This window comes from Fistularia commersonii, chromosome 30 (assembly GCF_037954325.1).
Source record: "Fistularia commersonii isolate RoL2024-O1a breed Wild chromosome 30, RoL_Fcom_v1.0, whole genome shotgun sequence".
NCBI classification, from domain to species: domain Eukaryota; kingdom Metazoa; phylum Chordata; class Actinopteri; order Syngnathiformes; family Fistulariidae; genus Fistularia; species Fistularia commersonii.
Window position 1 is genome coordinate 7,025,776 of NC_141313.1, and position 23,238 is coordinate 7,049,013.

The following is a 23,238-nucleotide window of genomic DNA, read 5'->3' on the forward strand; positions in this document are numbered from 1 at the left end:
AAGTCCACTGCAATACCCCTTTCACAGGTAGGGAAAAATAAATCATATCAAAGGTCGAGGAGGAGGAGGGACATCAGAGATGCTCAGCTTTATCAAAGAGAATGCAAGCAAACATTTGCACTGCTGGATAATTGAAGATAAAATGAAGGCTGACTTGCGTGCACACATTTGGAGATGGTACACACTAATACAAGTGCAGACGCGGGCTAAAACAGAGCAGGTGGAAAATAAATCCGTGAGAGGGTCAGTTTCCATAACCTTTGTCGAGGTTTGCCTTTCTTGCTTTTATCGGGGACGCGCGAATGGCCAGGTTTGTGCAGCGCCGAAAAGAAGGTGAGGAGGGGGTGCGAGGGAAGCAGAGGATAAGCGAAAGGAGGAAGAGTGGTGGTCTACAGCTGGTGCTGAAACAGGCATCGGTTCTCTCTTCCCCCTCACACAGCATTGTTTTTTGATGACGCCTGCATTTGTTGTTTTTTTTCTACAGCCAGCCTTTTCTTTATTTTGCAGGAAGACGCAGATTTTTTTGGTGAGGGTGGGTCTCAGGTGAGGGCAAAATAGAAGCATGAGGAAATTTGGGGGGTTGGCTTCTGATTTGAATCCTCTATGGCTTTCTTTAGAAATGCTGACTCTCTTTCCCAGTCACAGAAATGGCTTTTGCGTCACGTGGTTCCAGTGCGAGCGTGGCTCCCTCTCACCCCAGAAAAGTTCTTGCCACACTGCTGCAGTCCCCGGCAGTTTGAAGATATTCTACCTTCTTAATGTTAGGGGGTCAAACTATAAAAACATAAAAATGATTGGAGGGACAGCAAGTTTCTTCTTTGTTACCTCAAAGTGCTTTCAGAGCTGGAGCAAATATTTTCCCAATTCAGCAAAGGTTGATTCTCAGTCATTTCCAATGAAAAGATTTTATCTTTGGCTTAAAAGCGAACGCGGTGCTGACACAAAACCGCCGTGAGCCAAAAAGTGTGGATGCGACTGTTTACGGGCTAAATATAGGATACATAATACGCAGTCAGGAAGTGAATTCAATCACTCATAGATAACAGCATGAGCGTGGTGAGTTTCAAAACACTTGAGCTGACATTGTACAAAAAAGAATGATTGTCACTGGGTAGAGGATCACATGTAAACCACAGAGGAAGAAAACACTCATATGGCTTTTTGTGGAATTGATTTTGGTTTGAGTTGACAAAAAATAAAACCATGCTAATGTAACTTGTCTATCATAAAGATTAATAAACATCATATGGGGATTGGAGAGGCAGAGGCACCAGGATGAATTTTGCAAAAACGCTTGACGTCGAGGTTTCATCTCTACATATGCATCAGTAATGCTATGGCTTATATATTTACAAATTGACCCGCAAAGGTCTTTGAGGAGGGACTCTTTTGTCATACATGTTACACGAAGTTTCATGTTTCATGTCCAAAAACGGAAATCAAAACCAAGACTGGTCAGACGAGCAAATCATTGGCATCTTTGTGGTTTTCCCGCCAAATTTCAAATCAAAATTCAAACCTGACTTCAATCAAAGTGTGTAGCCAGGAGTTGGTGCTATTCAGAAATGCTGATCTGTCAAGATTAATAATTGTCATGTAATGTGAGCAGACGTCTAAATACCACATTTTGAAGACACTCCTGAAGGTCCTTTGGTCATCATCAGTGAAATTATCACTATTTTGCGTGCCTAGTTTAATTTTTAATAGCTCTTTTAATTTGAAAAGTCACCCCTTAACTTCTCATGAAGTAAAATATCTTTGCAGTAATAGTACTTGACAATTTAAAAGAATGTCCATACTTCACTTCAGAGGGGGAAACACACAGAAATGGTTTTATTTCAGTCGTAAATGGGAGGCTAACACTTCACCATGCTGCTTTTCTCTCCACTTATCCAACTGTACTAAAAGACTACGCTACACTCATTAATCCAGATGCTGATTAAACACACTTCCCTCTCGAAAGTGTGGCCTCAGCAATACGCACTGATGAAAAATTCTGCACTTTATATACATCAATCACGACAACTTGCTGAAACAATGCGTGCAAATGTGAGCGTGAACGCAGGGGAGCACCTGCTGTTTACCCACCTGCACTATCTATAGAACCCACCCCCCTCGCCTATTGTCTGTAGCACAAAGCAGCTGAAGTCGCAGCTATCTGCTGAGTCAAGTGTAAGAGGATATGGAGAAGAATATGAGTTAGTTGTAATTCAGTTAGAAAAGAGAATCCTTCAGGTTAAGTTGTGTGAGCGATAACTTTACAAAGCAAAGCTGCGCAGGCGTTATTATTTCAATAGATTGATAAAAAGGAAAATAACACGAATTTCAACCAGAGGATGCGCTGCAGGTTTCATGTTTACAAGAGATGCTGATAGTTTCCTCCGCTGAAATACATCCAGGGATGTGCAGCTGAGGTGCACAAGCAGCACAGATGTCTATTCTTACTAATAACATGTCTCAATTGCCGTGTTCTCAAGACAAGGCTCTGTGAAGTAACAGGATTATCAGTTACATAGAGCCTCCTGCAAACCTCTATGTCCATTTGGCATGAAGAAGTCCACTGTATCACACACTTCATCCCTTCAAAAGGTAGTTCTACTTTGTGCCTGAAGAGGTCAAAGTGGTTCAGTGTTGTATGAACTGCCAAGTATAATATCTGCTTGCAAATCTTCCATTTCAGTGATATTTCCGTGTATTTAATCATTTCTTTTCCATCTTATGGCGACACTTCCAGCGAGATGGAGCTGATTGAGCTGTGCTTGCTGGGTGACAAGGTCAAATGGGGGAGGTAACCCTAGAGCAGGAGGGGTCTATTTCCACTTTGACATCTCCCCTCCGTCAGCTGAATCTACAATACCTTACAGGGTTTCCCAAGATTTTTTTAGTCAAATAGGCCAGTTGTGGCTCAGCTGATAGAGCGGTAGCCCCTTGGAAGGTTGGTAGTTAGATCCCCGGCTCTTCCTGTCCACATGCCAATGTGTCCTTGGGCAAGACACTGAACATTGTAAAAAATGTAAAGGACTTGGAAACAAAAAGGTGAGGAAGTGAAGAGCTGTGTAAGTGAAAACAAAAAAAAGGAGGTTGAAGGCTTACTAACGTTAAAGCAACATTGATTTATATAGCTTGTTTTGTATCATTTGGTCGTTCTTATTCTGGGAAAGTAGACTATGCCAAGCATTATTTCATCTCATTTCAGGAGGCCTTCAGGAGGAGTTGCCTTTTCATCAATGGCATTTCCTTTCATAGAAGTGTCTCAGTGGTAGTTGTCAAAAAAAATGGTAAATTCTCCAACACAGTGTCAAATCCAAGTCAACGGGCTAAAAAACACACACATGCTACAACATGAAAAAGTCACCGGCATGTTGGAATGGTCAGAGAGCCAGAGAGCCTGCACTCTACACTGGCTCTACCCTTCCCCTCGAGTATATCTCACGCGTACTGAAGTCCATCATGTAGCCTCCAGACGTACTTTTGCCCTCCAGGGTTTCCCACCCCTACCCCTTAGCCCGAGGCTGGACTTACACGGCGGCTTAACGTCTTGTGACGATCGCATGACAAACTGCTTGCCACTTGGGGTGAAAACATCCAAGTGGAATGAAATGCCCAACCAGAGAGGTTGACTTTTAAGGACTGGCCTGGTTTCTAGACTTTGCACACCCTCCTGGTAACTAATACTGTGCTGAGTTACCTGACAGCTCGGATAAGTGTCTTCACTGCAGGGATTACTTCCTCCATGGCCACATCACAATAAGGTTTCTCCTCCGCGCTGTCTTCCCCAAAACCCTCTGCTGGACACAGTCACAATTTAGATGTTTTTCGACATCTTCAAGTATTACGCAAAAGCATTTGTATCTGTGCGTTAGTCTTGCCTACCATCTGCAGGGGGTCGCTGTTTGAGGCGGAGTGAGGTGCGAAACCGTGTGCGGTCATTGAAGCTCCAGCTCTTCTGAACCTTCCCTGGGCTGGTGACCTCAGGGACGTTCTCCTGGCTGGGAGAGTGCCTGACTCCGGAGCCAGGCGGCAGAGGGGAAGCCTTGTTCCGAATCGCTTGGGATGATCTGGAATTGTTCATCCTGATCCGATCCCGGAATCCTAATTTACTGCTGACAACGAAGATAAGACAATCAAATATCTTTTAGCGATTACACGACAATAAAAGGTGTTTTTTTCCTCAGAGATTGGAATGTTCATCTCATTGATCTGAATGGAATTTATGCTCTAATAGCCTGGGAGCAGAGGGAAAGCCTGGGCTTGTTAAAGAGAATTTTGTTAGTAATTGTGAAAAAACAAAAAAACACAAAAATATGAAATGCACAGGGGCTCATCAACAAGCAGACAAAACAGGCACAAACATTCACATTTTGTCACAATGATGAGGAGACTAGCAGACCCGTCATGGATTAAGTTTCACCATAAAACTGATTCTGGCCCGAGGATTTGTTTAATGTGCCTATCCTAGCACCTGATTCAGCAAAAGCAGAGCGAAACCTGAATCGAGACTTAAAGCGATGCAAGGAGGGCAGAATATTCCGGCTACCGTCAGAATAAAACATGCTTATTTAATACTTTCAACGGAGCGAGTGAGCATCGAAACATCAGCTTCAAAGTGCAGCTACACAATAGCCATGTCACTGAGTACTCTTTGCCTCCCACAACAACACAAGGCAGAGTGTGAGATCCTCTATTTACAGGAGGAAAGCTACTTCCCTCCAACAGATTTCCTCCTAATGCTGCTGTTGTAGCATGCTCCCGAGACTGCTCCTTCTCTGTAGCCACTTACATGTTATACACTGTCACGGATCCATAAGGAAAAGCAGACATCATGCACCACAAGGCAATTCTAGCCAAGACCTTTGCTCCCGCATGTTTTCGATGATATACTCTTAGTCGGGCGTTTTTTTTGTGTATGTGCGCGCGTGGGTGTGTGCACGTGCATTGGTTATAGCTGGCCATTTAAATTAAAAATTTAAACAGTCAAAGGATGTTAGTGGTAGCATTTCGTTCGAGTAAATTGAAATGCTTCGGGTAGCTTGAGGGAAATGGGGAAGAGTGACTGAAAGGCCTTCGCAAGCAGTTATCAAAGGAGGTGAATGATTAAGGTGAAATCAGGACCATGAAATTTCACTGAATCTTTCCAAAACGTTGAAAGAAAATAGCATGCAAACCGAAGCATTTAAGCACTTAACATACCTTTAAATAATATACCACAAGCATATTTATTTGGTCTGATCCGAAAAAAGAAAGCATGCTGAATCATTTACATCTTCTCTCTTAGAAGACATGACCTAACATACAAAAAGGTGAGTGGGACAAATCCTTTGGCTCTCACACCTAAGGATCTGACTTGAAAATATATATACATTGTATATATGGCTTTACATGTTGTTATGAATGTGTAAAAAGAACTGGAAATTCGTAGGTTTTACACCGGGATTAACCAATACCCCAGGAAATGTGGATGAAAGTGCCATTCTTTAAGACATTTTACTTGATTTGGTGCCTCCAGATGCAGGCACATTGTCTTGACAAGATTTAATGCTTTGTTAAGAATTGCTGTAGCATGGATTTAAGGAAAGTAAACTCAGATCATGAGGTTTTTCTTCATGAAACCAAATTGTTGCTGTATCTTTAGACTGCCAGGAATCATAAAGCAATCACTAGTAATTCACTGGACAATCTTCAAATTCACCAATAGAGTCTATGGATTCCCAGGGTTACACATTAATAAGGACATATACAGCTTATCATGTCATAAACCATCAAGGGTGTCTATAGTATTTTGAACACATGGTTTATTATGACTGTAAATCCAAAGCAAGCAAAATAAGCACTGGTTTCTCCGAGCAGTAATAACCCTCTCTATCAAAAGGAACACAAAATGTCTTCACAGCAAAGGGTTCACTCAAGCATATGCGGTTCACAGTAGTTTACTGCCCATTCGGCATTTCACTGGTAACCAGTGTAACCATTGTTGGGACAAAAAAAAAACATCTGCCGCCATTTGCAATGGCGGCGAAATGTAAGAGGATCATTTCAAATCCGCCGCAGCAGTCCACAAATGTTTGAGTGTGACAGGCAAGGTTAGCAGGATGCGCGTGTTAAGAGAAATAGGAGCATGTTATCAATGCTGACGTTCTAGCGTGCCCCGTGCACAGGCTCATTGCCGTGGATACCTCTGCTTGCGGCCGGCATGAATCCGGAAGAGACCCCGCTTTTTAGAAAGGAGCTGACTGGGGAGACACACAAGGCAGAGGGAGAGAGGGTGAGGGGCTGGGAGAAGGGGCGGGGAGGGGAGCTGTTGTGGAGTACAACCCTGGCGGACGATGAACGGAGGGGAGAAACACCAGGGAGAGACAGTGAGGTGTGGCATTTCCATAGTCCAAATAGTCTTTCATTTTCATTCTCTTGTTGCTTTTCTCAAAACCAGAAAGTGAAAAACAAAGTAGTACTTAGCGGATTTTGAATTTGTTCTCTGAGATGAGTATTTGGACCAGTGGGTGAGTAAGGGTCATGCAAAGGACAGCAGGTAATGTTTCACCTGAGTATATTCATCAGACACCCCATTATTCTTCATAGTGCGGCAGCATTTCCTTAAACCAGAGACATTTCTAGCAGCAAAACCCCTATCATTCGTATAACTGATGCTGTTATCCGATCCCGTTCATGCATGAGTTGAATGCATATCATTAACTCGATCATCCCTTCATTCATTTGTCTCTTGTGTAAAGCTTATCCTACAGAGTCACATTTAGTACAACGCCACTCATGACTTGAAGGACAAACCTGCGTGGACAAACGTCTGCCTTCCTGAGAACAGATGAAGGGTCAAGAATTGATGTCATGGAAATGATACAATGGAAATAAAGAGAAACATAGGAAGACAAAAAGAAAGGAAGGAAGAAAGAAGAGCAAACCCGTGAGTAAACAGGTATGAATGTAGCAAGAGTATGAGCAAAGCAGACAAAGATGTAGAGAAGCAGTGAGTGGGTGGGTGGGTGGGTGGGTTTGGGGGCCTGTAACACAGTGGTCTCAAATCATTAGTAATATGCTGTTAGAAACACAACACATCCATGCAGAAAGCCCAAAACAGCTGTGTGTGTGTGTGTGTGTGTGTGTGTGTGTGTGTGTGTGTGTGTGTGTGTGTGTGTATGCACACTTGTTAAATCTGTAAATAAGATGTTTGCCTATAAAGGTAGACTTGTTACCACCTGTCTGAGTGTACTGTGAGGCTGAGGGTTGACTGGTGCGTACCTGTCCCCCGACAGGTAGGGGGAGCTGTAGGGCCGCAGCCCAGACAGCAGCGTGTGGTAGGAGTTGTGGAGAACCTTCTTGGTGTTACGTTGTCGCTGGAGGTGACTGAACAGTAGCGTCAGTTCTCTGACACCCACGTGCACAAATAAACGAAACAAAAAAAAAAAAAACAACAAAAAAAATGACAAACGAACAAAAAATAAGTAATGAAAAACTCACAAAAAGGCCAAATCAATGGTCCAAACGCTCAAAAGAAGAGGGATACTTGAGAGAGAAATAAAGTGCACATAATGTAGGTGGAAATTCAAATTAAATGAAGGTTTACGATTTTGCGTTCATGTAAACATTCCCGTTTGCGTTTCTCTTGTTCCTCTCCTTTTAAGCAAATCAAAATTAGTCAAATTAATATACAAATGCAAAATGTAAGAAACCACTGTGTGGAATAGTAATGTAATGAAAATTGATTTGAATAGTGGTGGAGGAGGCATTAGAAAAGATGATATCTCAAGATTGATTCGAGAGGAAATAAGATTAAAACCACCACTGCACAAATAAGGGGGTCTTTTTTGCAGAGCAAAAGTATGATGTATTGTGATGTGTGTGCTGTCTGTTCAAAATGACATGAATATATAAATGATGGCAAAACAAAGTGCCAGTGAACACGGTACGAAAATCGATGTCTGTCAGATCAGGAGATGTTCTCTCTCTACAAATCTCTGTCTGCATTTATTTCGCCACTTCAACCGTAAGACCAGCGCCATACACAGACTTCCTACGGTTCGATCCCCTCGGGTCTGATTATGAAGACTGATAGGGCACATACCTGAACGATGGTAACATGCTGTCGTAAAAGTACCATGTAGCTGTTAGATAAGAGTGCTTGGCATCTGTAGAGTAGAGACGCCATGCAGCCTGCAAACAGACAAAACAAAACAGATGTACAAGGTGGCATCGTGCCTATAAATCCGGCTCGGGGTGATTTACCCGAGGCATAATGAGCCCCCCGAGCGGCCATTACCTGTATCAGGTTAGCGGCGGGCATCCTCCTTTTCTCAAAGTGCTTCTGTCGATGCTGCTCCTGAACTTTCAGCGCAAAACCCGACCCCAGAATTCCCTGAGAGACCGAGGTCGTATCAAAGTTATGACTGCAAGTCATACCTGGCTGAAAAGTCACCGACGGGGCTGAAATGTATCTGTGGTTGGAGCCCTGTCGATATATCAATTGATCTGCCGATTTCATCTTTTCGCCGATACATCTTAGCGGCTGTGCAAGCCTTACGGATCAATATGTCATATGGAAAAGCGCTGATCAGTTTGTTTCTATCTATGGAAACCATTGCTCTTTGGCCATTGGTATTTGGTTGACAGTAGGTTTGCAAGGTCAGTCCGAGGACATCAAACTGCACCTGTTTCCTTTGAATGACTGAAGACGGACAAAATTGTCCACAATATCGTACGACCAAGATTCAACATCTTCCAAAATACCAAATGTGACACTGACAATGTCACTGACTAATATAGCCAACATTTTTCTGACATAAAATTTGTTTGAACTTTTTTCACATAAAATTCAATTATTTCTACAATTATATTGATGTCCGTGTCATCCAATTGACAGCATAATGTGATCCATCGACATGCTGAACAAAAATCACGTCAACAATATTGATGATCAATTGAGCACCAGTTGGGTCACAAGTAATAGTACCTCAACTGTACTGACAGTACTTGATAAAGAAAATTAGCTGACTTATCAATATCAGACTTTTAATCCCAAAATGTCACAACAAAAGTCTTGTATGGGTCGAGCTCTGAATGTCAGACACTCACAGCAGGCAGAGCGAAGAAGGAAACTCCCAGGAGTGCAAAGCCTGCAGCGAGAAGCCGTCCTTGCCACGTGTGAGGCGTCTTGTCACCATAGCCAATAGTGGTCAGAGTAATCTATAGGGAACCAGATACACGTACACAACGATTGAAACAATCAATTTAACAGGTTACCTTTTTTTAACTCAGGTCATTAAAAACAGACAAGTTGATCCAAAGAGGGTTCTATGACATGAACAAATTGGGAATTAGTGACATTTAGAAAAATCATCTAAAAACTGAATCACTCCTAAATAGAGGGTGAAGTGTATATTCAGTCATATTACATTCATTAATCTTATTATACTGCTATGCATATATTATTACACATAATATATATAATGTTATATATTTATTTATTTGATCAATCCCAAACCTCTGTGTTTTTTGTGGCTTTTTATGAGAATTTTCTACCATGGATGTTTCTCATAAAAACCAAATACATTCTTCTCATAATTATTTTATTTGTACTGTTATTGTTGTTTTGGTGGATTAATTGATTCATTAACATCTATTCCCATTATCCTGCATACAGGGTTTAGGGAAACTGGATCCTAGTCCCAGCTGACTTTGTCCTACAGCTGTAGTTCTCCCTGGGCTGGTAGCCAGTTGATCACAGAGGCTCATAAAGAGATAACCAACATTCACAGCTATAGAAAGTTGTGAAAGTCTGAATTGAATTACTACCCTTTTTTTTTATTGCTAGAGGAAAACCCAGAATGGGCAAGCGCATGCAAACATCACACACTTCCTGGGGTCGGGACCTTTTTGTCATGAGTGCTTACCTCTGCACGACTGCGCCGGTCCCATAATTACAATTATTCATAAAAAGAGTTCCTGTCTGTGTATTATGCAGTACTCACAGTCCCCCACCAGAGGGAGTCTGCATAGGTGGTAAAATCTGAGTTGTAATCTTTCTCAGCCAGGTAGACAAGGAAGGAGGCAAAGATCAGGACCAGGAAACCAATGTACCAGGCTGTAATCAGCTCCTGAAGGACATTGAGAAAGGGAGGGGACAGAGAGGGAGAGAGAGAGAGAGAGAGAGAGAGAGAGAGAGAAAGGGAGAGAAGATATTTATTACAAATGTCAGCAGCATGGACTGTCTTTCACGATAATCTCTAATGTCATTACCATATCACTATCATCATTATTGGCCAAAATCCTATCATCATCATATTTGGCTGCCATGTTGACTTGGCTGAGACATCATTCATCATCATCATCATCATCACCTCATGTCTAACTCAGTTTTGAGGCCAACCTGTGGGTGTCAGGTGTTTATGTCAGCACAAAAACTGACAACTAATTGCTGAAATTGAGCCGCTAAAGGGTTGTTTGGCGTTTAGCAAAGTGAATAGATCAATCATTTCTTACTCCTCAGTTTATTACCATTAGTGACCATTATGAAAATAACACAATAACTTCCCGGCGGAGTTATAACGCTATATGCATCAGCCATGTATAACATGATTTAACCTTTCCATAAAAATAGCTTAATCTAAAAGAGTACAATTCATGCCTTACTGTGGAGTGCTACATATAAGAGTCACACCTTACTGTGCGCATAAACCACGGAGCCCAGTAGTTTCCATGTGCCTCCTCGTCGGTCCATGCGAACCATGCGCAAGATCTGCAGGAAGCGCATGCTGCGCAGTGCTGAGGTGGCAAAGATGTTGCCCTGCGTTCCTGCTGCAATTACTGCCAGCGATGCCACAAATACTATGAAATCTACGAAGAGCAAAGAGACAGAGTATGAGGTGAGAACAAAGAGTTATGAAATGGCAAGATTTCCCAACATCCAACACATGTGAGTTGATGTACTGTTCACACACACACACGCATACTCACATATTCAGGCACACTAACTAACCTATGACACAGAAGGGCTTCCTGGCAAATCTCAGTCGTCCCTGCCATCCCCGGTATCTGCAGCAACAGCCGGCTGCCCAGATCCTGATGAAGTACTCCAACCCAAAAACCACAATCATCACGAACTCCTAAAGAAATGACACGTAAGCGCACACACACACACACACACACACACACACACACACGCACACACACACACACACACACAGCAGTCAAAGTATTGTGCTTTATTCTCAATCAGACCAAATCACCCAGTATAGTTAAATCTATCAACTATAAAAAAACAAAGTGCTCCAAGGTCTAAACCGTCAAAAAGATTTCAACAACAACAATCTAAATCCAATGCTTGTATTTGACCTAAAAAAAATAAGGAAAAACAACCAGCAGCAATCACTGCCATTGTATAAATAGGGTTAGGGTAACCAGAAAATGCAGATAACATCTCCCCAAATTTTTGATGGCTGACTGAAATTGATGGAATTTTGAATTGTACTTTACATGAAGTTAAGGTTATGGCTAACTGAGACAAAACAACTGATTAAAAAGGAAAAAGATACAAACAATACTCAGTAAACTTCATGTCCTTTTATAAGTCCACCAAAAAGGATTAATTGGAAAACCGAACGGGCCCTTCAACACGGCATGATGGCATCTCAAGTCAGATGGCTGGTGAAACTAATGGAGAGAATCAGCAGACATTAAACTGTGATCCCAAATAAGCCGTCTTTCACATAAACAGGCTTGTGATGTGTTTGTTTATTTAAGAAATCAAAAGCCAAGCTTTCACACATTAACACTTAAAGATTAGGTTTGTATCAGATAACATAGTGTCGGATAACTCTAGCTTTGCCAAGTTAACCTGTTTTCGGTTGCGGAAAGATGTTATTGCATAACGCGAGGTTCAAAAGTTCATTCAGATTTATTTACACATGTGCCATAACATAGTATCTGATTATTTATTGGGCCATCTAGAATATCTTCCCCTTCCTTGGCCGCTGATGTCTCCAAATATGTCCTCGGCATCTGCAAAATGGAGCATCTGGCTCACCGACCAGGCAGGTCACCGATCCAAAACGACATCATTTTTTAGCGCAAATCCATTTCTTGCTAATAACATCCAGACAGCGTATTATTATCCTTGTTATTACTTCTAAGCCTCTCCATGGCTTAGATGGGTGTTTACATGTCTGAGCTCCCGACCCGCCAACCCCACCGGCGATTTGATCTCCCACTCTGAATTAACTCACTCCCCTTCAATTCTAAGGTTGTTTGGTGTTTATTACTTCTATATTTATTTTTGTATTTTTTTCTTTTCACCGCTGAAGATTTAAGAGCGATACTTTTTCACGAAATACCTGCCAACCAAATATTTACCAACACACTGGGACACTCTTTATTTATTCAGTCTATTTATTTATTTATTTGGCTTTTTGACTTGTTTGAACTAATGCACCCCATATGGAGCGGCCAAGTGCACGAAACATGACTGGCAAATTAATTAATTTTAGATCACATCCTATTTGCACCTTACTTTTGATGATACTACGGAATACTACGTTCCAACTCATTTGTATCCATTTTTAATCCACAGAAAAAATGAATTGGCTGCATCGATCACTTAATTTGATAAAAGATCAAAATTTGGACTCCTACGCTCTAACAACTCCGACTCCTTATCATTCCTGGGCGATATGGGTGTCGAAGGTACTCCGTATTAGCCTGTCATTAGAGCAAATGTTCATGTAAGCAAAGTCCAGTAATGGCTGATCACCTGCTAATGGCCATGTGGCTGATGGAACGAGTGAACGGAGGGAATGTGAAAGAAGTCAAAAGGCTGACCGAGAAATTACGCATAAAGTGGGGGGGGGGGGGAGCGGCGAGAGGACGGGTAAGGTTAAGAAGGAGAGAGTGAGTGTCCATTACCTTTCACTAAAGCAGCCAGTGTACAGAGGAAGAGGGGAGATTATGGGATAGCTATTAGGATTAGTGGATCATGTCTGTGATTTCCTGCACAGTCAACAACACCTGAACCCCACCTGCTTACATGGCTTTCTGTGTCTCCAGATATAAACAAAGCAACACATTTGCAAGAACATATGTGTGTGTGCGTGTGTATGTGTGTGTGTGTGTGTGTGTGTGTGTGTGTGTGTATGATGGTGTTATGGCTCCTTACCAGAATGAAGAGGCCTTGGTTGGCGACCTTCTGGTGCAAAGGGATGGTGGAGAACACAGACAACACCAAGCAGCTGAACACCATCATGAAACTGAGAATTCAAAATATGCACATCATAAATGACAACAATCTGGTGAGAAAAAGAAAGAGAAAAACAGCATGAATAGGATGATAGGTGAGACTGAGGATTTCTATATTTGGTATGTAAATATATGTACAGCCAATTGTAAGCAGAAAATGTCCCTCTGGTTTGCAGTGCTTGGTTAAAGTCAACAGCTGAATGGAGCTACAAGCCCTAAATCCTGAAAAATGTTCCAGTTTGTTTTTTCAATGTCATTTGTCACTGTCTACAATCTTGTAATTATAATTTAGTGAGCAATTAATTTATTCTAATTAATTCCCAATGACATGTTTGTCTGTTGGTTGGTTGCTTGCTTGCTTGAGGGACATTGATCATGAAGCAAAATAATAAAGGTAAGAATTAGAAACCAAGTAAAAAAAATGTCTATTCCTGCACCACTCAGTCAGTTACAAAGCATGTCTGCAGCTCTGCAAGACAAAAATGGACATCCTATCCTGAGTAATGGCCACTTCAGTTTGAGACCTATTCCCGAATACAACACAGCATAAATTCTGGGAGAATGTGTCGAGGTGCACTGATGTTAGTGTAAACGCTTCATCTTCACTGCTCAAAGAGTAATGAGAGGATCGTTTCCATCACTCATTTTTGTCTCAAGACGGCAACGTCGTGAATTTCATTTTCCTGTCAGCAGACTGGAGAGGACCGTTTCAGTGTAGACAGACAGCACTAAGGAGACAGTAACTCGAAATGGTACCTATTAGAGAAGAAACTCCTTTTATTCTGCTGAACTAATAGACAGTTATTATTACATGTTTCAGCTTAAAGTACATCTTGGAGGCTGAAAAGAACATTGGAAGGATTTTTACTTCTAAACTTAGGAGTGATGTTTGGATTTGGATGGAAAATTGGAATACATACAAAAAACCAAACGTTCTATGTGGCAGGGTTTGCACAGTTCGGCACCAAAGAAATGCAAAACAACGAAGTGCACAACTGCACATGCGACTGTAAAAACTGCAGTTCTCTCTGTCCAGGCGTGTGTTTGTGCCCAGTGAAGACGATACAGCTTATGCATTAGTGTCACTTTACCGTGCAGTTAACTTTATTTCTAAATACAAACACAGCCTATTTGCATAATAGCTGTGTTTAATATATATATATATATATATATATATATATATATAGGCTACTCAACAACACCCCAGTGTTGCATCTATGGCTCCAATAGTGGGAGCAAAGAGAAAGAAGGGTTGCTGACAAACGCACCCCTGTGCACCATATGAATCGGGTGCAGGATTAGTCAGGTGGCAGCTGCCGCTCCAGCTGCTCGACATGTCAGAGTCAACGACTCCATATCAAGATGGCGAACATGAGAGCTCCTCAAAAGTCAGATCAACAGCCAGCCAAAACATTGAATCGGCATTGCAGCTGTGACGGTAGGCAGACCTAGAGGTCAGGGGGTCTCGGCCTGAACTCCACAATGGAACTATAACTATGTATTTTTGTCTAATGTGTTGATTATGGAAGAGACGTGCTTTCAATACACCCATGTTTGTCCATTATCTGAGACTGAGGAGTTGTTTTTTTTATCACTGAACAACAACAACATGGTGTTTCATTTTTCATGCAAAATGGCACTTTTGAAAGACATCATAATGAAATAGGGAAAGGCTCTAATAAGAAATTTTACCATTTTAGTAAACCAATAAACAATTTACTTACAGTTGATGAAAGTCTCCATCCAAGCAGTCACAAGCACACACACGCACATGCCATACACGATGAAAGATTCCAATACAATAATATCTTTTAAGTTCATTTTTTTGCTTCATGTTAGAACAAATTATACTGATGAAACCTTTTGCCAGAGCAATGAAATGAGTCTCAGCCGGACAAAGCAAATGCTGTACAGAAGTTAAAGTCTTCTTTTCCTTCTGGTATTACCCTTCAGGGGTCGCCACAGCGGATAAACCATTTCCACCTAACCCTCCTCTTCTCTCACACAAACTAACTTCATGGCCTCTTTTACTACATCCATAAATCTTCTCTTCGGTCTTCCTCGAGACCTCCTGCCTGGCAGCTCCAACCCCAGCATCCTTTGACCAATATGTTTACTATCCCTCCTCTGTACGTGACCGGATCATCTCAGTTTGGCTTCTGTGCTGTACAGAAATTAATATAATCTTTACAAAATATTCAAATCCGCTATTATTTTTGTTCATAACAACATAAAGGGACACAAAAACAAAATAATTCATCAGAACACATAAAAATCTGGCCAAACGCACTGTGGTTGAGCGAGTCAAATGAAATATTTAGACGCGAAAATCATCCATCAGTAGTAGCAAGGCAAAAGGGACACAACAATACAACATTTCCTTCAATCATTTCTGGACTGATTTTGTTTGTTTTTTGAGCAAAAGGTCCACGAGTCTAACAGCCTCCAATCCAGACGAGCCGCTCCAAGACGAAGGATACAAACTCTCTGGAGGTACATGGAGGAACTGGTCTTCAAATATGGTGATGGAGGGAGGGGGAGAAGGATAACGTGACGATAGTTGTGTATAAACGCTATCATTAAAAATGAAATATATCCTGCTTGGAAAGCACCTGCACTTCCTTTCATCCAACTTTTCATCTGAAGGTCTGCAAGGCTGCAGAAAATTTGTGACACAGTCTCCAAAATCGGGAAAATCTCCAAAATCTTTCCAGCACTGACGAACAACTATCTAGATTTTAGACGCTGTTATAAAATGGCAGGTGAGAGTTTTATGTGTCTGAATTTCTTCTAATTCAATCATTGGCTTTGCTTTACTCTTCATTAAATGTGAATATAAAAAGTATGGAGTCTCTGTCTGCTCTCCACCTGAAAATTAACACCTCATCAAATCTTAAAATGAGAGGCTTTGTTAAAATGGTCTTTTTAACACCTACTGTCTCAGCCCAATCCTGCAGACTGAGAAACACTCAAATAGGAAGACAAATCATAAGAAGTCTCAGAAGAGATAAAGACAGTCGATATCGGGCCTTGATCGACGGCATCTCTCTCTGTCTGCCGGTCAGCACGCCACCAGTTTTGTGCTTCATCTACAGCCGAGCTGCTATTAAAAACACACTCAGTCGACTCACCGCCGAAACGCATTTTCGTAGGTCTTCATCTGTGTAATGTGCTGACTAAACTGTCAGTCTTTTTCCCCTCAATTAACTTAAAGAGCTGTGTATATTCCCATCAGGAGGAAATTAGTTGGGGCAGAATCTCAGGTGGTTTCTTTCATTGACTTGTGCTTTATGACAGGAAGCGGATGCCCTGATCGACATCTTAGCTTTTACAAAATGCAGACGCAACATTCCCGTAGAAATAACTTCATATTTACCTGAATACAATACTATGTCTTTCGCACTGGAACTCCAAGAAACTGGCTAAAGCAGATTTCAGTGAGGATTAATGTAACTAAACCAAAACCTCTGAATCCCATCTGATTCAAACAACGAGTTACAGGCAGACCTTGACTGTACACAGAAATCCACAATCATTCTGTGTGTAAAAACAAATTGAGAAGTGCCTCATATATCTTTTTACTATGGTAGTGTGAATTTCTGACAGGGAACGTCCCGAGCCAAAACAAGCTGCTCCTATGATGATCATTGAGGCCATTGTTATTTTAAAAGTTGACCAACGGCATATCTGTTCACCTCTCGAATTTCAACTTCCATTGCCCGTGATTCTTAACCAAGGGCAAAAAAACAAACAAACAAACAATGAATCACAACACACCCTGAGTTGGACTGGACTGGGTTATTGCCCAGTGGACAATCTTATAATAACATCAAATCTATCATGGCTGTCTTTATTTCCCTGATCTGTACTTCTACTGACTTTGAATTCTAGATGTTACAATCTTTTCGAAAATTACAATATCAGAATAGTTTTACAAGTTTTACCATCAGGTGCTCCATTACGTCTTCCAAGACAAATTAAACAGAGAGAGTAATGACTCCAGTCCACCAGAGGGTAGTCATGTGCCTCTCAGCTAGTTTGCGGAACAACAGTAGTGGCTCATCTCGCCTGATGGTTTCTAATTGTATATGTTGCCAAATATGTTGTACAGGTGCCAAATTGACCATGTACTGTACAAGCGCAGCGGCACCCAAATAAAAACAAACTTTCTCGTAACTAATCACACCATCTCCGTGCAGATTTTCCAACTCCCGAGGCCACTCAAACTTGAACTTTAACCCTCATCCTTCCACTTCAGATCTGCTGTAAATTGCTCACACCCTGTCAGAGAGACACAGTGGCTCCATTAGTCTCTTTATAAACAAACGTGACGTGATGTTAATCACGTTGTCATTTTGGTTATTATTAAAGTAATACAAGTTGGATTTAGCGCCATGTGGCTGTCAACGCAGGTTGCTTTATCCTCTCAGATGCTGCCAGGCGATGCTAACTAGCTGTGAGTGCTTCCTGCCATAGACTGCATGCAAGCAGGTATGCAGAGAGAACACACCAGGTAAGTCACAAAGTCCTTCATGAAAATAACAGATTATACATTTTAGGTCATGCACTGCAGAACCTGTCCATGCCTCAGGGCCTGCGACACTTGCATTATGGGATGGTAACATTTTAAAACAAAACATATTCATCTCTTCGAAACAAACCAAACCAGGGGAAGTCCACCTCTAGACAGAAGTCATCCTGTGACGTCTTAATTGCGGCTGTCAATTATGTTTAAAAAAATAGCAATTGGCACCTGCTATTATTCTGTCTAGAGGTGGACTTCCACATGTTTCGTGCACTTTAGCAACATAATGGATGTAAATTCACAGAGCGGATTCTTACATAAACCTCTCACTGATTTTCATAGTTATTCCCCATTATCTCTAGTTTGTTGCACCTCTGGGGGGGCATGGCTTTGGGTGAGGCGTGTAATGGACATAGCTTTGTTAATGGTGGCTCTCACCGTTATTCATCGCATTTAAAAGCGCCCAGAGGACTGGAATGCGGCGAGGTCTTCGACTTTTGCGGAACAACGAGACAAAGTTCGCTCATTCATAGTCATAGTGAGTATACGCTCATATAATGATGATGTGTGTTGCTTAAGGACACTAAGACAGGATCTCTGGGAAGACACGGCATCAAAAGGGGTACTTTCCAACTGACTGATCACCACTGGGCCTCCTGAGCCATGCCAATGTCTTCGTTGTCATCCTGCCTGCATTCACATACTTCCATCCATTATCTACTGCTTTTCTCACACCTAGGGTCATGGGGGATGCTGCAGCCAATCCCAGCTGCAATTCTCTACCTGCATTTATTTGAAAAATTAAATATAAAGCTAGTTATCTCTTTTGATATGTCAAACATGTATCCTTGCATAGTGACTGTGTTAAAATGAAATGACGATATCGCGTTTACGTTAAGGCGGTCGACATGTAATTTCTCCAGAGCTTTTAAAAAGAACAATGCATTCGCTGTGGTGGAGCAGATTATCTGATTTTCTTCAAATGTAGGTTGAGTGTAATTTGTCAGCGAAGACACAAAGAGAAAGAACAGCCAGTTGTTTGCAAACTATTCAACTCCTACACACACGCACGCATGCACACACACACACACACACATATGCACACAAGCATGCATGTATGCATGCACACACACATACGCGCACACACACACACACACACACCCTTTGTATGTATAAAGTGCATATAATTTGGCTCTGGACCTGCAAAGCTCAGGAGGGTTGTTGGGCCGCCGGTCCGGCAGACAAAGAATGAACGTGGAGCTGCGATGCAACTGGATTGCTTATAATGGAAGCTTTTACTGCTGTATTCCTGTAAGCATGGCTAACTGAACAGGGAGGGCTCATGTTACTTGACGAGCCTGTGAAAATATTTAAGTGAGATAGATAGGCATTACCAATTCCAATAAACATCTACGACAGAGTGTGTGGCAGCATTTTACTGTGTGAATGTGTGCCCATCAACAGTCTTGACAGAGAGGGGCGGCTGCACGGCGAGATGCACCTTTGATTCAATCAACGTGGGATGATGAAGCTATCAGTTTCAAAGAGGAGAGGAGGCTGATGTCAAGGATCGGAACACGGTGATGGGGAAAAAAAAGGCCTAAGTAATATAAAGAGCCGTGTCGAAAGATCAAAGATGGATTATGAAATAAAACCAAGGGGAGAAATAGCAGGCCAGGGTTGTCATTCAGTTAAAAGGTTCATGTAAATCTTGCACAGACCTGTGCATCTTTAAGGCCAGTGTGTGTGTGTGTGTGTGTGTGTGTGTGTGTGTGTGAGAGAGAGAGTGTGTGTGTGTGTGTGTGCGCTTGTGGGTACCAGACCTAATCGATGAAGCTCTGGTAACGACTTTAAAGCATTGACCCACAAACTGTGCACACACACTACTTTGCATGGAAATCCAAACAGAAACAGAACACAGACACACACACACACACACACACACACACATACACAAACACACCATCAGCAGTTATTGAAGACACCTCAACAATGACATAAACAGGTTAAATAAAGGTCTGCTTACACAAATAAACTTTGTACATAGTGCAAAAGGTATAGTGTACTATGAAATGTATTTTTTAAAACATATAACTCACACATATGTAATAAAAGATGCAGTGGCTTTATCCTTCATCATCTACACCAGGTTGGTCTCTCAGGTTTGCAATGCATGCTGGAGGCTATCCCAGCTGTCACTGGGCAAGAGGCGGTGTCCAGCTTGCAGTCGATTCCAGGGCCACATATAGAAACATACAACTATTCACCCTCTCATTCACACGCCTGTGCAATTTCAGGGCCTCCCATCGACCTACTGTATGTTTTTGGACTGTGGGAGAGAACAAGCAACTCCACACAGAACAGCTCCCGCTTGGAATTGAACCAGGGACTTCTTGCCATTATGGAAAGTGCTAACCACTGCACCAAAACATCTAAAATTGGTTTCAGAGAGACAGAGTACATTAAAACACAACTACTGGCATGTATTATATAGTGATTATGATACACAATTTATATGATCATCATGATAAAACAAACTGTACGATGAATGCATCTAAGTCTGATATTTTAAGCACATTTTACAGATAACAGGCAAAATAAAGAGAGACAATATAGAGGGGAGTACAGATGACAGAAAGGGTGAAACGTTGTTGAGCAGATAGAGGAAGGGTTAAAAGACATTAAAACATTTCTTTCTCATCAAATAGCAACTTCAGTTAAAATGTGCCAGTGAGCTGCTGAATCCTGGTGCTTTAGTCACCCTTCCTTCTTCTGGGACAGCAGACTGAAGCAAAAAAAAAAAAAATCCCACAATGAAATAAGAGACTTAAAGTGCTTTTTCAAGGTGAAACGCTGACAGAGTGGTTCGGAGGATTGGGTACTGGCGCGTGCCCCAGGAAGTAAGAATGGCAGGGGGGGTACCCGACCTGAGCACAGCCAGCCTCAGGAATATTACGTGACGAGATCAATTATTTACATAACTGAGAGAAAAGGTATTGTGCAATAAGTTTGGGGTCAGACTCACACTCTTGGTTAAAGTGCAACCTTGGCTGTTTGCATCACGAGTGGCGCTAAACGGACATATCGCTCAAATAATTTGCTTCATTACACAAGCACAACCTTCACATGTCCTGCTGTCACACACGCTGCATAAAAGACGCGTTGTAAGCTCCACATATGCACACATACACACAGACACGCGCACACACACACACACACACACACACACACACACACGTACACTCAAAGACACACACAAATTTCCGTTGTCGGTTTTACAGATGATGCATTTCAAACAGAGCACCAATTAGACCGATACATTTTCCTTGCTGGAGAATGTCAATCCCATTCACAGCCCTCTCTCTCTCTTACACACACCCACATACGCATGCATGCACGCGCGCACACACAGATACACACACACACAGAGCCCTGAACTTTTACTCAACTGATGTTACATCACATCATAATTGAGTCCTTTGTTTTGTTTTGTTTTGTTTTTTTTCTTTTTTTGCTTGATAATCAGTGAAGCCTCTGTTTCATACTGTTTTTGTTTGCGTCTCTTTCTCGCACACAAACGTCCCGAGTCCTCTTAGCAGATAGATTACTCGGATTAAGGGTCTATTGCTGCAAAATCACATTCCTTGAGGAATTTCCACCGGTGCGAGAATTTTATTCGATGTTTAAGTCACTGTATTTCAAAGCATGTGACTTCATCCCACAGAAAAAATCCATGGAATCCTACAGACTTTTCAATCAAAAAAAAAAAATCATAGCTTCCCCTTTTTTATGTTTTTACTGCAAGGAATAATCCCAACTTCAGTTTTAACCAGAAAAATGTGAAAAAACTGTTATAGTTAGATCAGGACTGGATCAGCTAAACATATTCTTCAGTCGTTGGACCGGGTCCACCACCCTGTATACCTGTTCATATATCTATGGTTGTTTCTTATGGCAAGCGGACTGAACATTTAAGGGACTTTATTGATCGTTTTAATGAACAATTTAATCCAAATCTACCTCAATACACACTGCCGACTACACGTCCAGCACAGGGCACTGAAAACCTACAAATCTCCGAAGAAAAATAGAGATGACCTGACCTCGGTGTCCTCGGTGGGAGTTATAGCCCCAAGTACAGTTTCACAGGAGAAACTCCTTCAAACAAGTATTTATCTGGAAACGCAGTTCAAAAGACCACATGGATCAAGTTGGGGATGCAGGAAAATGCTGATACGGTTTGAGAACAAAAAAAACTATCTTTCACAAAAACAAACTCAGCAGAACACGGCTGATTTCAACGACCTAACACACAATATTATGAATATCACTTTTTCATGAACCCAGCACAATTAGTTCAGTATTAACTTTTGACTTTTTAAGCACCTTTACTTGTAGGAAAACACCAGATTCACCACTGGTTTCCCAGGAGTCTCAAACAGACTAGTGAAAATGCAGGTAACTGCTTTATCTATCCAGGCTTATAAAACCAAAAAGTGTCAACCTTTTTGCTTAATTCTATCATTTGTATTATTATTATTATTGTTATACTACTATTATTTTTGCTATTATTTTTATTGTTATTATTAATATTATTAATATTACTATTATTATTATCATTATAAAGAGGACTGATAGCCAGCTATCCCATGATGTCAGTCACAAAATTTTCTATTATTTCTGAAAACGCAGAGCTGAGGACGAGGGATAAAAGCAGCTCCTGTACTGGTCTGTATTCAGGGGAAAGGAAGTAACGAGACTGGACTGAAAGTCCAGTCAATTTTGGTCTTCTATAATAAATTTAAGTCCTTTTTTCCCACGAACGTTTTTCAAAAGTGTCCAGCCAGCGCCACGGAGACAAAACTAACGGATCTTTCAACACCCACAGAATATTCAGTTCCATGAATATCTAAATATAGAAGTTCATCAAAAGAATAGATAGATATTCCAGTCGTAGACGGCAAAGGAAAAGTTTCAACAACCTACTTCTTTAGTTTTACAAGAATATGCATGTCTTTCACTGTCATTAAAAACAAATTTAAAGAAACACTTTTCTGATAAACCATGACACGCAAACGTACTGTCGTGACCTTGAACTTTACAGCTAACCTCCAAAACTCCTTGCACAGGCCTCAACACGCTTTTATACCATGTCAACTTTCTTCAAGGTGTTTCTAAGGAACAGTTCATAAGAATGAGACGGGCATGAGATATAAGATAAAGGTATTTTTGATATTTTTGATTAACCCGTCATCAGTAACACTGATCCTGACGAGTCTTGAGAGAATCACAGAGGGAATATTCGTCACAGAGCCGTGAGGACAATTAAGAGTCGTCAGTGAACCCACTGACCACATTTGGGCTGTGAGAGGAAGGCAGAGAACCTGGAGAGAAGCCACACAGATGCAGGGAGAGCATGCAAAGTCTAAGAATAAGAAAGTCAACTGTCTTTCGTTCATTATCTATACCGCTTATCC

The 23,238-nt window shown here is 41.5% G+C and overlaps 1 protein-coding gene across 5 annotated transcripts in view; it reads right to left on the bottom strand.

Annotated features, from left to right (window-relative positions):
* The window catches only part of kcnq4 (potassium voltage-gated channel, KQT-like subfamily, member 4), a 51,984-nt gene that overhangs the window by 2,719 nt on the left and 26,027 nt on the right, over positions 1 to 23,238 (bottom strand). The window contains exons 2-11 of one of the 5 annotated variants that reach the window (XM_086177986.1): positions 13,157 to 13,247; positions 10,985 to 11,111; positions 10,667 to 10,842; positions 9,978 to 10,103; positions 9,082 to 9,192; positions 8,270 to 8,365; positions 8,075 to 8,163; positions 7,252 to 7,377; positions 3,874 to 4,103; positions 3,689 to 3,785 (exon numbers count right to left, since the gene is read on the bottom strand). In XM_086177986.1, the coding sequence (XP_086034112.1) occupies positions 3,689 to 3,785; positions 3,874 to 4,103; positions 7,252 to 7,377; positions 8,075 to 8,163; positions 8,270 to 8,365; positions 9,082 to 9,192; positions 9,978 to 10,103; positions 10,667 to 10,842; positions 10,985 to 11,111; positions 13,157 to 13,247 (1,269 nt within the window). Of the gene's footprint in view, positions 1 to 3,688; positions 3,789 to 3,873; positions 4,104 to 7,251; positions 7,378 to 8,074; positions 8,164 to 8,269; positions 8,366 to 9,081; positions 9,193 to 9,977; positions 10,104 to 10,666; positions 10,843 to 10,984; positions 11,112 to 13,156; positions 13,248 to 23,238 lie in introns of all 5 variants that reach the window. The other 4 variants (XM_086177988.1, XM_086177985.1, XM_086177990.1 and 1 more) reach the window with 4 other exon arrangements.